This window comes from Etheostoma cragini, chromosome 22 (assembly GCF_013103735.1).
Source record: "Etheostoma cragini isolate CJK2018 chromosome 22, CSU_Ecrag_1.0, whole genome shotgun sequence".
NCBI classification, from domain to species: Eukaryota; Metazoa; Chordata; class Actinopteri; order Perciformes; family Percidae; genus Etheostoma; species Etheostoma cragini.
Window position 1 is genome coordinate 223,261 of NC_048428.1, and position 12,791 is coordinate 236,051.

At 40.8% G+C, this 12,791-nt stretch overlaps 1 protein-coding gene across 1 annotated transcript in view; it reads left to right on the plus strand.

Annotated features, from left to right (window-relative positions):
• The first annotated feature begins 393 nt into the window (after positions 1-393).
• The window catches only part of rgs9bp (regulator of G protein signaling 9 binding protein), a 13,460-nt gene continuing 1,062 nt past the window's right edge, over positions 394-12,791 (plus strand). Inside the window, exons 1-2 of the mRNA XM_034862749.1 lie at positions 394-910; positions 4,501-4,807. Of these exons, the coding sequence (XP_034718640.1) occupies positions 815-910; positions 4,501-4,807 (403 nt within the window). The 5' untranslated portion in view covers positions 394-814. The remainder of the gene's footprint in view (positions 911-4,500; positions 4,808-12,791) is intronic.

Here is a 12,791-nt window from a genome sequence, read left to right on the forward strand (position 1 = left end):
CTAATTGAGGAATGTCATTTCATGGCCACATGCATACACATACTGTATATGGTTTTATTGTTGTGTCTTCTCATAGAACCCGTGTTATACATGCATTCATGCACTGCTATAGAAATGTCACGCTGGGGTATGAGTACATTGAACCTGAGGGCACGTTAACGACAAAAGACCCTGACGGCATAAAGAAAATGTATAATTCATTGCGTGAGTCACTTTATTTGCTTAATATTTTTTACTTTCCTGTAAAACTCATTCATCTTAAACATGTTTTGTGTCCACCATGCTAATAAATGTGTTATGTAGCAAGTGCACTTGAGTGAGTAAGGTTTATGGGGGTGTGTGTGTGTGGCGGCTGGAGGTAACAGTGCGCAGCCTCGTCTCAGTTGGTGAACGGGCAATTGTGGTGCAGACATCCAGCTGCTCTTCTATCACTCTGCTCTCGGTGATGCTTAATAAGATTAGCTGTTCGCCTTGGCCTGCATCAGTGCAAAGGGGTCAATCGCAGGATTAGCACCTTGCTTAACAGTTGCATCAGTTTATTACTTTCCCCTCCTCATTACTTTCACATACCCACTTCTGGCTGTTTGTGGGACATTGTTTTTAGCCTCCAAAGCATTTTTAGCCCAAGTAATTTAGTCATTGGAGTGGAATCTGTGCATTATGCAGCTTTGGGACTGAGTCTGTCTCACCCCTCAGCCATCGAATGAGGGGGAAGTCTTTCAGGGGAAGAAGAAGAGCAGCCGGAGGAGTGAAGGACAGCTGGGCCAAACCTACCTGCTGTGGCAGAGTCTGAGACTCTGGGCGAGCCATCCTCATGCCACTTGTAAATAACAAAGTAGGCGATGATTGCACAGCAGGCACAGAAAAGGCTTTGGTCGATGGAAAGGCTCAGGTGGATTCTCTGATAAAGGTAAGCTGCTCCATGCTTTACCGGTTTGTCTGTAATGCTGGAACAGTTTAGCACAAATGGCTGGGTGTAGTTCTACTGTATTGTTTAATTTATAAATATACTTTCAGTCTGTTGCTAATTTTTACAATTGAATAAGCAGGTGCAGGTTTCCATCTAATGCATGTCTGAAAATGACAGGTTGAAAAAGTATTTTTCAACACAATTCTGATTTTATTAGCCATTATTTTTGTAATTCTTTTCATAAAATGAAAGTCCAATATTACAATAATGTAAAAATATACAACGTTAAATGTGTCATGCATATTCAATTATTCCATCTTCACTATTGTCTGTGTTTTTAACTCTACCGTTAATATTTCACAGACTAAACATACACAGAACATCATATACCCCCCCCCGTGGCTAAAAAAGCACTCTGGAAAGATTTTTTTCTTGGTCCACTGCATCTTAGTGGCCGTTGTGTATCTGTGTCAGATAATGGCCATGCCTGGCAATTTGTTGCAGTTATTGACATACATATAGTTGTTCAAACTGTAATTCACTATAATGGTTTTGCTGTTAGGATATATATTTTTTGCACCGTGAGAAAAAAGTATTTGGTCTACGATCACATTTTACTTCATATTTACACATATTTTCTTGCTATGCAGTTAGCTTGCACTTATAACAAGCACATTGTATCATTTGAGTATACTGCATGGAAAAGTAAAAATGCCAATTGTTATATTCAGTACACTAATCAAATAATAAATCATTCTTGTAGTTATGTTCCCTCTCATCTATCCACGCTCTGACTGCACAAGGTTGCTTTGGCTTATCTAGGAATAGATCAATGATAATGGGATTAATTGTAATATTTTTCATTGAAACCACTCCTGCTAATCCTCCAGCGCTAAGCTAATGCCTATTAGTAAAATACCGTGTTGGCAGTGGTGTGGTGGAGGGTATCCAGGGTACCCAGCTCTTTTTCAGTGGTTTACCCCCCTATCAGCCAAAAAGCTATTAGAATATATAGGGGAGTAGCCACTTCCTCCTGGGTAACAAACCCATCTACCTAGTAATACCCCCGCCTCATCAACTACCACTACACCACTGCATGTTACCACATATCAGTCATTCAATCAAAATGTATTTATAAAGCACTTAGCAGCAGGTATCCAAAGGGCTTAATATCCAAAACGCATATCATACAATAGAAAGAGTGAACATAGAAAACAGTAAAATCAGAAAAGCTCACAAAGAAACAGATGAATGAAGTTGTCACACCACTACTATGTATTTATATACATATATATGTATATACCATAAAAGGAGGCCTTCCCATGTTATTGTTACAAGCAGCTTTAGATGACAAATGGGATATTTATCAGAATGTTTTCTCAGCAAACCTATATTTTTCTTTCTTTCATGAAGCACGAGTTTGTCTGAGTTGTCTCGTCTTAAGGGCATACTTGAAACTTCCAATGTCAACGTGTTCTTCAGAGGACTGACAAGTAGTAGTAGTAGATGTATTCATTTGATTAGCATAATGCACATTAATCAACTTTCTGTCTCTAGTTACCTAGCACGCATGTCTTTAAGTCAACGGACCCATTTTAAGACCCGAGGAGACAGATCTTTTAAAGCTGTGGCGCCTCGCCTCTGGAATGAGCTACCTTGTACCATTGGTTCTCTTGTTTGTATAGACACTTTTAGGAAACAACTAAAGACACACTTTTTTAAACTTGTTTTTTAGTTCAATACTGTGTTTTACTGTATCTGTATGTTGTTTTAATTTATTTTATTTTTATTTTCATTTTATAAACTTGTGCAGCACTTTGTGATCCTGGTCTGTGAAAAGTACTATAGAAATAAAGTTTACTTACTTACTTACTTACTTAAGTGCACCATATCTATTGATAACAGGTGATCAGTGGTCTGAACGTATAGCCGATGGGGTAATGGGCCCAGCAGAGGCAGGTAATCCTAAACAAACTGGGCCATGCTGCCACATCCTTTGACTTGTAGGAGAAATTTAGATCCTTGCTTGCAAAGCCTGTGTGTGTGACAGGCCCCGTTTACAGATTGCAACACCGAAGAGACAAAAAAGATATTTAATAGCTTTATTAGTACATAATGTAGTCTCACCAAAATGACGTCACGTATAATCGGTCTCCCGGTTATGCAACACTTACTTTGGGGAAAAAAAGGCTTTTGCATAATTTTGGGCAGCATTATCAAATATGTATTCAAGATTCCACAGTTCAATTATTGTACGGTGTTATGTTCCCAAAAGGACACTGAAACACAGTATTCATTTCAATTTGATTGATAGTATCAATTCACAACATGAGTTCTCTCGAGACACTTTACAGATAGAGCAGGTCTAGACCGCTTTATAATTTACAGATAGAGCAGGTCTAGACCTCTCTATAATTTACAGATAGAGCAGGTCTAGACCACTCTATAATTTACAGATAGAGCAGGTCTAGACCACTCTATAATTTACAGATAGAGCAGGTCTAGACCTCTCTATAATTTACAGATAGAGAAGGTCTAGACCACTCTATAATTTACAGATAGAGCAGGTCTAGACCACTCTATAATTTACAGATAGAGCAGGTCTAGACCGCTCTATAATTTACAGATAGAGCAGGTCTACACCGCTCTATAATTTACAGATAGAGCAGGTCTAGGCCGCTCTATAATTTACAGATAGAGCAGGTCTAGACCACTCTATAATTTACAGATAGAGCAGGTCTAGACCGCTCTATAATTTACAGATAGAGCAGGTCTAGACCACTCTATAATTTACAGATAGAGCAGGTCTAGACCCCTCTATAATTTACAGATAGAGCAGGTCTACACTGCTCTATAATTTACAGATAGAGCAGGTCTAGACCGCTCTATAATTTACAGATAGAGCAGGTCTACACTGCTCTATAATTTACAGATAGAGCAGGTCTAGACCACTCTATAATTTACAGGTAGACCAGGTCTAGTCCACTCTATAATTTACACATAGAGCAGGTCTAGACCGCTCTATAATTTTAAGATAGAGGAGGTCTAGACCACTCTATAATTTACAAGGACCCAACAATTCAAGTAATCCCCCCCCCCCCACACACACACAAAAAAAAAGCGAGCAATAGTGCGACAGTGGCGAGGAAAAACTCCCTTTTAGGAAGAAACCTGGGACAGACCCAGGCTCTTGGTAGGCGGAGTCTGACGGGTCGGTTGGGGGTGATGAAAGGGGCAATAACAGTTACAATAAAGATAATGGTAAATTGACTAGAAATAGTAGTTTGTAGTAGTTCATGGCACTGCACGTCAGAGTGTAGCAGGTGTGTAACAGGGCATCGCGGGACCTGCAGCAGGACCATGGCGATAGCTGCAAACATGATCCTGGAGCCTCCCTGATCCAAGGAAACATGCTAATCTGACGAATATAAAGAGAAGGGGGGCCATGTCTGCGGCTACACACCTTCCCCTGCCGGTCTAGGGTGTGTAGAAGTGTGTTGGTTGGCAGCACACAGCGTCTGGTTCCCTTCAGTTTTCCCAAACTGCAGATCAAATAGCACAGTTACATTTATTTCTTTACCCCCATACAGGTGGTGGCATGTTACCGGCACTTGGCCTCATGTGTCGGTGGTTGCACGGACAGCTTGCAGCTGCGGGATGAGTTGCGTCAAACACGAGAAAAGGCCCTAACGTTGGCCGCATCCATCTGTCATCATCTGACCTCACATCTCCGGAACAAGAGCCTGCCTGAGGGGCAGCGGAAGGAGATGGAGCTCCTGTGGGTGGCCTTCTCCTCCAGCCTAGAGCTCCTCCACGTTGACATGTGCAAAGTTTTCAACATCAGTGACATCTTTTCTCTGGCCAACACTGTTGCCCTGGTCCAAACTGGCCTACAAGGTACATTACACCCCTGCATTTTACTCTGAGTACACTGATTGTGTATGCAAATAGTATTTTAGGAGGTGGATTAGTCAAGGAAAGCACATCAGATAAAAAATGTGCTCCAATATAAAAACTTTGGAAGAACAACTACAAATATTAATGCCATCTACAAAATAACACTCCCTAGTGTAGCAGTGGTGGAATGTAACTAAGTACATGTAACCAGGTACTGCAATTAAGTACAAATTTAAAGGTATACTTGTACTTTACTTGAGTCTTTTCTTATCTGACAGCTTTAGTTACTAGTTACTTTACAAATTCAGATTTTTGCACGCAAAACTCATGTGGTTTATAAATGCTATGTTTTATTATACATTAAACTACTCAACAATGCAAATGTTTGGATCGTTTCCAGTTTCTAATGTGAGCATTTGTTCCTGCATTGGGTACTACACTTCTTATTGATGTTTGGATTATTTTCAAACAGGCAGCTAGCAGATAGTGAGGAGATGTTTTTTTTACAGTGTGTTCAGGGGACAGGCAACTAGCAGATAGTGAGGTTAAGTTTTTTTACAGTGTGTTCAGGGGACAGGCAACTAGCAGATAGTGAGGAGATGTTTTTGACAGTGTGTTCTGGGGACAGGCAGCTAGCAGATAGTGAGGAGACGTTTTTTACAGTGTGTTCTGGGGACAGGCAGCTAGCAGATAGTGAGGAGATGTTTTTTACAGTGTGTTCATGGGACAGGCAGCTAGCAGATAGTGAGATGTTTTTACAGTGTTTTCAGGGGACAGGCGCTAGCAGATAGTGAGGAGATGCTTTTTACAGTGTGTTCAGGGGACATGCAGCTAGCAGATAGTGAGGAGATGTTTTTTACAGTGTGTGCAGGAGACAGGCAGCTAGCAGATAGTGAGATGTTTTTTACAGTGTGTGCAGGAGACAGGCAGCTAGCAGATAGTGAGATGTTTTTACAGTGTGTTCAGGGGACAGGCGCTAGCAGATAGTGAGGAGATGCTTTTTACAGTGTGTTCAGGGGACAGGCAGCTAGCAGATAGTGAGGAGATGTTTTTTACAGTGTGTGCAGGAGACAAGCAGCTAGCAGATAGTGAGATATTTTTTACAGTGTGTTCAGGAGACAAGCAGCTAGCAGATAGTGAGATATTTTTTACAGTGTGTTCAGGGGACAGGCAGCTAGCAGATAGTGAGATGTTTTTTACAGTGTGTGCAGGAGACAGGCAGATAGTGAGATGTTTTTTACAGTGTGTGCAGGAGACAGGCAGATAGTGAGATGTTTTTTACAGTGTGTTCAGGGGACAGGCAGCTAGCAGATAGTGAGATGTTTTTTACAGTGTGTTCAGGGGACAGGCAGCTAGCAGATAGTGAGGAGATGTTTTTACAGTGTGTTCAGGGGACAGGCAGCTAGCAGATAGTGAGGAGATGTTTGCTGTATGTGACAACAAATGTTCTAGCCTAAAACATGCATGACATCGCTTAGAGCACTTTTAATTAGCTTTGTAGCAATTAATTTAGCAATGGCTTGAATTTAGCGGATGTTAGATAGACAGACAGACAATTATTGATCCCTATTAAATGGGAAATTACAGATTACATGTTACATTATTGTAAAGAAGTTACGCACTAAAGCATAAACCGTAGAGGAAATATTAAAGAGAAAAATGAGTATGCTTGTATTGTACTGCTTTGTTATGTTTTATCCCTGGACTGGGGACATAAATGATGATTATTATAACTTAGGGGTGTTAATGTATTTACTTATTTACTGGCAGTTAGAGTTCCTAGATTTTGTTTTGCAAGGGGACATGCAGCAGTAACTCCAGCTTTAGAATACCTGGAGGAGCTTGGACAGCAGCAGGAGAGTGGCAGTTTTACTCTCTGGAGTTGAGGAGTGTCCTTCCCACCACGACTGCAGACTATTCCATCTTCTTAGCACCTCTTCAACCAGCCGTTTTCCCTGAGTCTTCCTCACAGAGCGCTCTCTGAAGCTGTGGTCCAGCATGCCATTCAGCAACGCACTCACCTGGTGAAAACAAATAAGACAGAAAAGCCTGCCTCACACACAAAAAACTAGGATACAAAAGTGTTCGCACAAAAACATTTTCTGAAACTTATTAAAAATGTGTGGGGAGAAAAAAAAAAGAAAAAAAGAGGAGAAACTGCGCTACCATGCTGGGATTTTGAGAGGACGTTTTCATGAGGCGGGGGACTGTGGTGTCCAGACTTCTCAGCAGCTCAGTGTTGATGGTCGACTGGAAGAGGCTGTAGAAGTACTCGCCGTGTGAGAAGCTCAGGAAGTTATGGCTGTGGCTTCCAGATATTGGCACAGAAAGCATGATGGTGTTCAACAACAAGTCCACCAACTGCTCACTCTGCACAGACACAGCAGTAAACAAGAGGGGGCAGCCCCATGTGAGAAACACTTGGTAAATTCATTAAAAGACAAACTTGTAATATTATTTAAAAAAATATGCATAGTAGAGCTGTTAAGATTAATCAATTAGTTGTGTCAACTATTAAATTAATTGCCAACTATTTTGATAATTGATTCATTGGTTTGAGTCATTTCTAAGAAAAAAGTCAAACTTCTGATTCCAGCTTCTTAAATATGTTTCTTCTCTCCTCTGTGTCAGTAAACTGAACATCTTTGAGAGTTGTGGACAAAGCGAGACATTTGAGGATGTCATCTTGTGGTTTGGGAAACACTGATTGACATTATTTACTATTTTCTGACATTTTAAAGACCAAACAACCAATCAATGAATTGATTAAGTAATCAACAGATTAATCGACTATGAAAATAAGCATTAGTCCAAGCCCTAATGCATACTAATACATCCACTACTCATTTAGCTACATTCTTAATTTCATTCTGACTTCTTTTTGCTGTAGTCAGTAGTCTGCAGCTATAATAACTGAGCGTGGGTAACAAATCTAATCCAAAGAGGTAGGACTGACCTGTTGACTTAGAGAGAAGGCAAGCTGAAGCAGGCCATCTGCTAGACTCTTGGTATTTATGTCCAAGGATGGAAGTGCCTTCCTCTCCTCACCTGGTGCTATACCTTTATAAACTGTCATTAGAAGTCGGGACCCAAGGGATGCGGCGTAGGTGGCATCCTTTAACACAACAAGAAGCACAAACACACAAATGTGGCTGCTACTTTATTGGAGAATATGTAATATGTAGACCAAAGTCACCAATACATACGGTAAAATATTCTACTTTTAGATAATTTTCTATATTTTTATTTGAGTGTTTAATAATTTGGAAAACTGAATAGCAAGGCACATTGGGGCAAATGAAAAATGGTGCTGCAGATATAAAGCTTATTAAATACCTGGCTGTGCAGAATGGAGCTGAGGAAGTCGGCTTTGTGGATCTGCTTACAGGAAGACAGAACCATTTCCATTTGGTCATGGCGGCTCAGGGTGCTGGCATGGTAGAGGTCTACAGCACACAACTCCTCCACACTAGAGACATCGTTATAGAATTAGTGGAAGAAAAAAATATATGATGAATGGTGTCACAATCATTTTGGTCTCAAAGAATGAAATCTGAGGCTGTGCCTCAACGAGAGCGTATTTGTTACCAACTGCTAGAACCAATATGGTCCTTGTCCCACGTCCCCCCCCCGCCCCCCCTTTTCTTTTGCACCACTCACATGAGATTCCATGTTATATTTTTCTTACGTATCTTGTTGAAATTGGAAAGGGGTTGCTTTAATCTCATTACACAGATATTGACAATAAAGGCATTCTATTCTACATTGCATGTGGCTTTTCTTGTTCTCCAACAGTGAGCTTACAATGAGAGTTGTCAAAAATGAGATACATACCTTTTGCGTGAGATTTTTATCCGCAAACTGCTTTCAAGACGCGTGCGGTAAGGTGAGGCCAGCAGCGCCTTCAGTAAGGGAACACACACTTCTGGTAGGTTCTTCATTACCTCCACATCTGCCATGTTGAAACCTACAGAGGACGGCTCACACACCACCAGTGCCGTCAGCTTAAACAAATCTGAAACAAAGATGTCTTGTTCCAGAAGCTGTGAATAAATGAAGAAAATAGTGAGCGGGTAACAGAAAAAGCATGGCTTTCTTAATGTCAGAGGGTTTTAAATTCAGCGATACCTTCCACAATTCCTCGTCTCCTTTGACGAGAATCATGGTGGTGAACTCCAGCAGGCGAACGATGATGGTGCATTTGCTAAAGTTGTACTGGTCCACCTCTCTTGGGCTGAAGTGAGAGGTCTTCTTGCCGAGAGAGAAACAGCTCTCTGCTGCTGCCAGTTCGTGAGTTGCCAGCTCAATCAAAAAGAAGCGTATTGCTTTCAGAAAGCGGGAATCCTCTTTGGAGCCTTGACAATAAAAGGAGGGGGGAAAAAAACTGTATTTAATACAATCACTGTAGGGCCAGCATGTTAGTTTTTTCATTTAATCATGTTACCTGGACAGAAGTAATCAGGTGACATTTAGAACAGATACAAATTTGCAATTAACTGCGAGTTAAATATGACATTAATGCAATCAATTGCGATTAAATATTTTAATTGTTTGACAGCACTAGGAAATATGTAGTGAATTTGATATGTAATTTAATTTATTTATTGCTGTTTTTGTTTGTATTGGTCTCTGCTCTACGTCGTGCAATTACATTGCCATGTTACTATTGTTTGAATGGTAATACTTTCATAAGTTTTTCGGTGTAAATAAAGTATCAACATTTTTTTGAAAAAGAATGTCAGAGAGAGGGATTTTCTGATGACTTACTGATGAGCATGTGATGAGGCTTGATTATGTGTAAGTGGATGAAGGTGTTGTAGCAGTCCAGGGCAGCCAGCAGCAGGTCCATCCACTGCAGGGTGCACCTGACACTGAAAGGACCCGTCAGGTCCCTGAGAGTGGGCTGAGAGAGGAGACCCCCGCCCTCAAACCGTGAGATCAGGAAGCCTATGCCATGATCCTTCAGCATGCCATCTACCCACTGAGGCGGAGACCTCTTTCCTTACACACCGGAGAATGTATTCACATGTATGACTTAGAAATTAAACAAAAAAATAATGCATGACTGCTGTGTGAATTATAAAAAGGATAGCATTGTTTTCTTTCTTTTCATGAATTGCATCTGTTGTTTTGTACTTGTTTGTCTGATCAAGGTCAACCCGGAGGCTTACCTGGGAGGAGAGGTGTGAACTCATAGAAGAGTTCCATGCATTTGTGGCGACACTCGGTCTGAGGTCTGCCAGATTGTTCCAGAAGCCATAAAACCACATCAGAGAGACAGAGCTTTCCATCAAGTGGAAAGCCCCTGGAAAAAGAGAGAAAGGAAAAAAGGATGGAACATTTGACATTTATGTATACACAGAATTTAGAACACCTCATCATTGCATAAACATTATTGCTATTGGGCCTCTTGTACAAAAAAGGAGAGTGGACCAGAGCCTGTAGTTAACTTTGTTTTAGACATCACATTTTTCTAACAGCAGTTGCATCCTCTCTAACTGCGCTGCTTTCATGGACGTCTTGAGATGTTTCTTTGAGTCATGCTTATCTTTTTTTGATTGTTTGTTTCACATGGCCTCTTTACCCCAGTAATGTGCCGCCACATTTGGAGCTAAAATCCAATAAATGGCGGACTTCTTTAAAATGTAAAAAAAAAAACTTTTGCCAAAAAAACAAAACAATGAAAGACTCAATTAGTCGACAGGTACATTGACGGTGTTACCCAACAATTGCTAAATTCACCTGCATTTGGCGGGTGGTCGGGTGTTATTTTCAGGCCATGGAGTGGACACATACCTATACAGTATGTATTTATGAAATGTAACACTTAATATACACAATTTAGCTCATCCTTATGAATTCCATTTTGAAGCAACTGTATCTAATAATTTTGTCAGGTTAGCTTCACGAACGTGAAGTAAAGAAAAGTGTTGTAGCTTAAAAAAATCCAAATGATACCCATGTCCACGGAGTACTAACCTTGGGACGCGTGTCTTTGCACTGTGCTGATTGAGAATGGCGGCCTTATGACTTATGATTCTTTTCAGATGATCAATGGCACTGCAACACTGTTGCACTGTACCTGAGGATGGAAGAGTGGCAAGAAAAGGATTCATACTTCTTTCATAATGAAATTCAAAATCTCCCTATAAAGTGGCCATAATTTAAAAAAATATATATATATAAAAATATATATATGGTGGTGTGTTATTTCGTGTCTCTGGTGCTTCCACAGACATACAAACTTGACAAACTACCCATGCTGTTCTGAGTGAGATCTGGTTTCTGAATGTCTTCAGTCTCCGGGTGAGCTGTTCAACATCTGCACGGCTTTCTACGGCACTAGAGACGAGGTGGCTAACTATAGCGCTAGCATGCTAGCTTGTTCTCAATGGCAAAACACTGCTATAACAGCCACTAATTGACCAGAATCTCCAAAAGAACTAGTTCCTGTCCCTGTTCTACTTCCTGTCCCTGTTCTGCAGGTATTCCACAAGTGTCCCTGGTCTAGAAGAAGTCTCCCAGCTAATCCTGCATTGGACTGACCAAAGCTGGAGAAAGAGTTATCTAGCTGATGATGAAGCCCCCATGAGGAATTCTAAGTAAGGACAACAAAACTGTTGGCACGTCCTTTTTCGGAATAAGGGTTGAAAACTGAATATTATTTGTATTTGTATATACAGTAGTCATTGATAAAGATATGAATGATGTGAATCGGAGTTTCCTGTCTGAAAGCTAAAGTGGATAAACAATTACCCATAGATCTCTCATCCGAGTGTGCAAGAGCCAGACTTTCGACAAATATGACGAGAACTTCAAAGATAAACTGCTCCACCAAGGCCCCTTCCTCCCTGCAGGGACAAATAGTAGACAGCATTGTGCAAATACAGTACAACTGTCCAAAAATGTGGTAACATAAAACCATCTATCCTAGGGCTCCACAGACACTAAATTAAACAGAGACATAAGTATCTTACCTGAATTGCCTGTAGATGCTATTAAATGCTAATGCGGCACCAAGCCTTTTGAATCCATTGGGGTGGAGAGCCAAGCTGTAGATCCGCTTAAACAAGGACTTCATGTTAGTAGGGCTCTTCTCCTGCTGCTTGGGGGTGGTTTGTTTAATTGACCATTTGACAAACTCTTCAATGCAGCGGCCACAGAAGTCTCTAAGAGTGCTATCCATTGGGTCAACCACACCGTCCTGGCGAGAGAGAAAAAACAAAGAAAACATCAATGAATGTGAAAGGAAACAAAGCGACTATCACTGAGAAAAGGTTACAGTAACTTTTACTGATGCATGATCTCAAGTCTTCTTTGAATGTTTGGTCTCTTAAGGCCTCCATTGAATGGCAACGCTTACCATAATGGCCTCCAGAACAGCAACTGTATCTTGGCTCTCGAACTTCTTGTTGTTGGTGAACCAATGAATCAGCTGCATAACCAGCGGCTCAAAGAGCTGTCTGGTCACCTGGTGAAAAACAAATCAAATCAAATTCCTAAACATTACTGTAGTCACTATCATATACCGTCCGAACCAGGCTTGGTGTGTTCCCTCACTTACTTGTGTACAACGCCGATTCAGGCTGATAACAACACATAAATACGCAAAATACACAAAACAGGTCCATGGACTACTAGGAGTTATTATAAAACTCAAATGAACCAACCGAGGCTGGTGCACTGTACATGAGACGTGAAAGATGCAATTTTTAACATTTGTAACTTTAGCAGCTAAGACAACAAGTGCATTCAACATTTTGTTCAGTTATTAGTACTTAAGTTGTGACGTTCCAATCACAAATTGTCCCTACCAAAATCATAAACACAACACACACAATTACGGAGTTTTTCCTTCCATTGTGAGACTTATCAAGCCGGGTTGGGCACCGGATAAGCCGACTGAATGTAAAAGAGACTTCAGATACAGTATTAGGGACCACTAAGGTCTATATAAAAGAGACTTCAGATACAGTATTAGGGA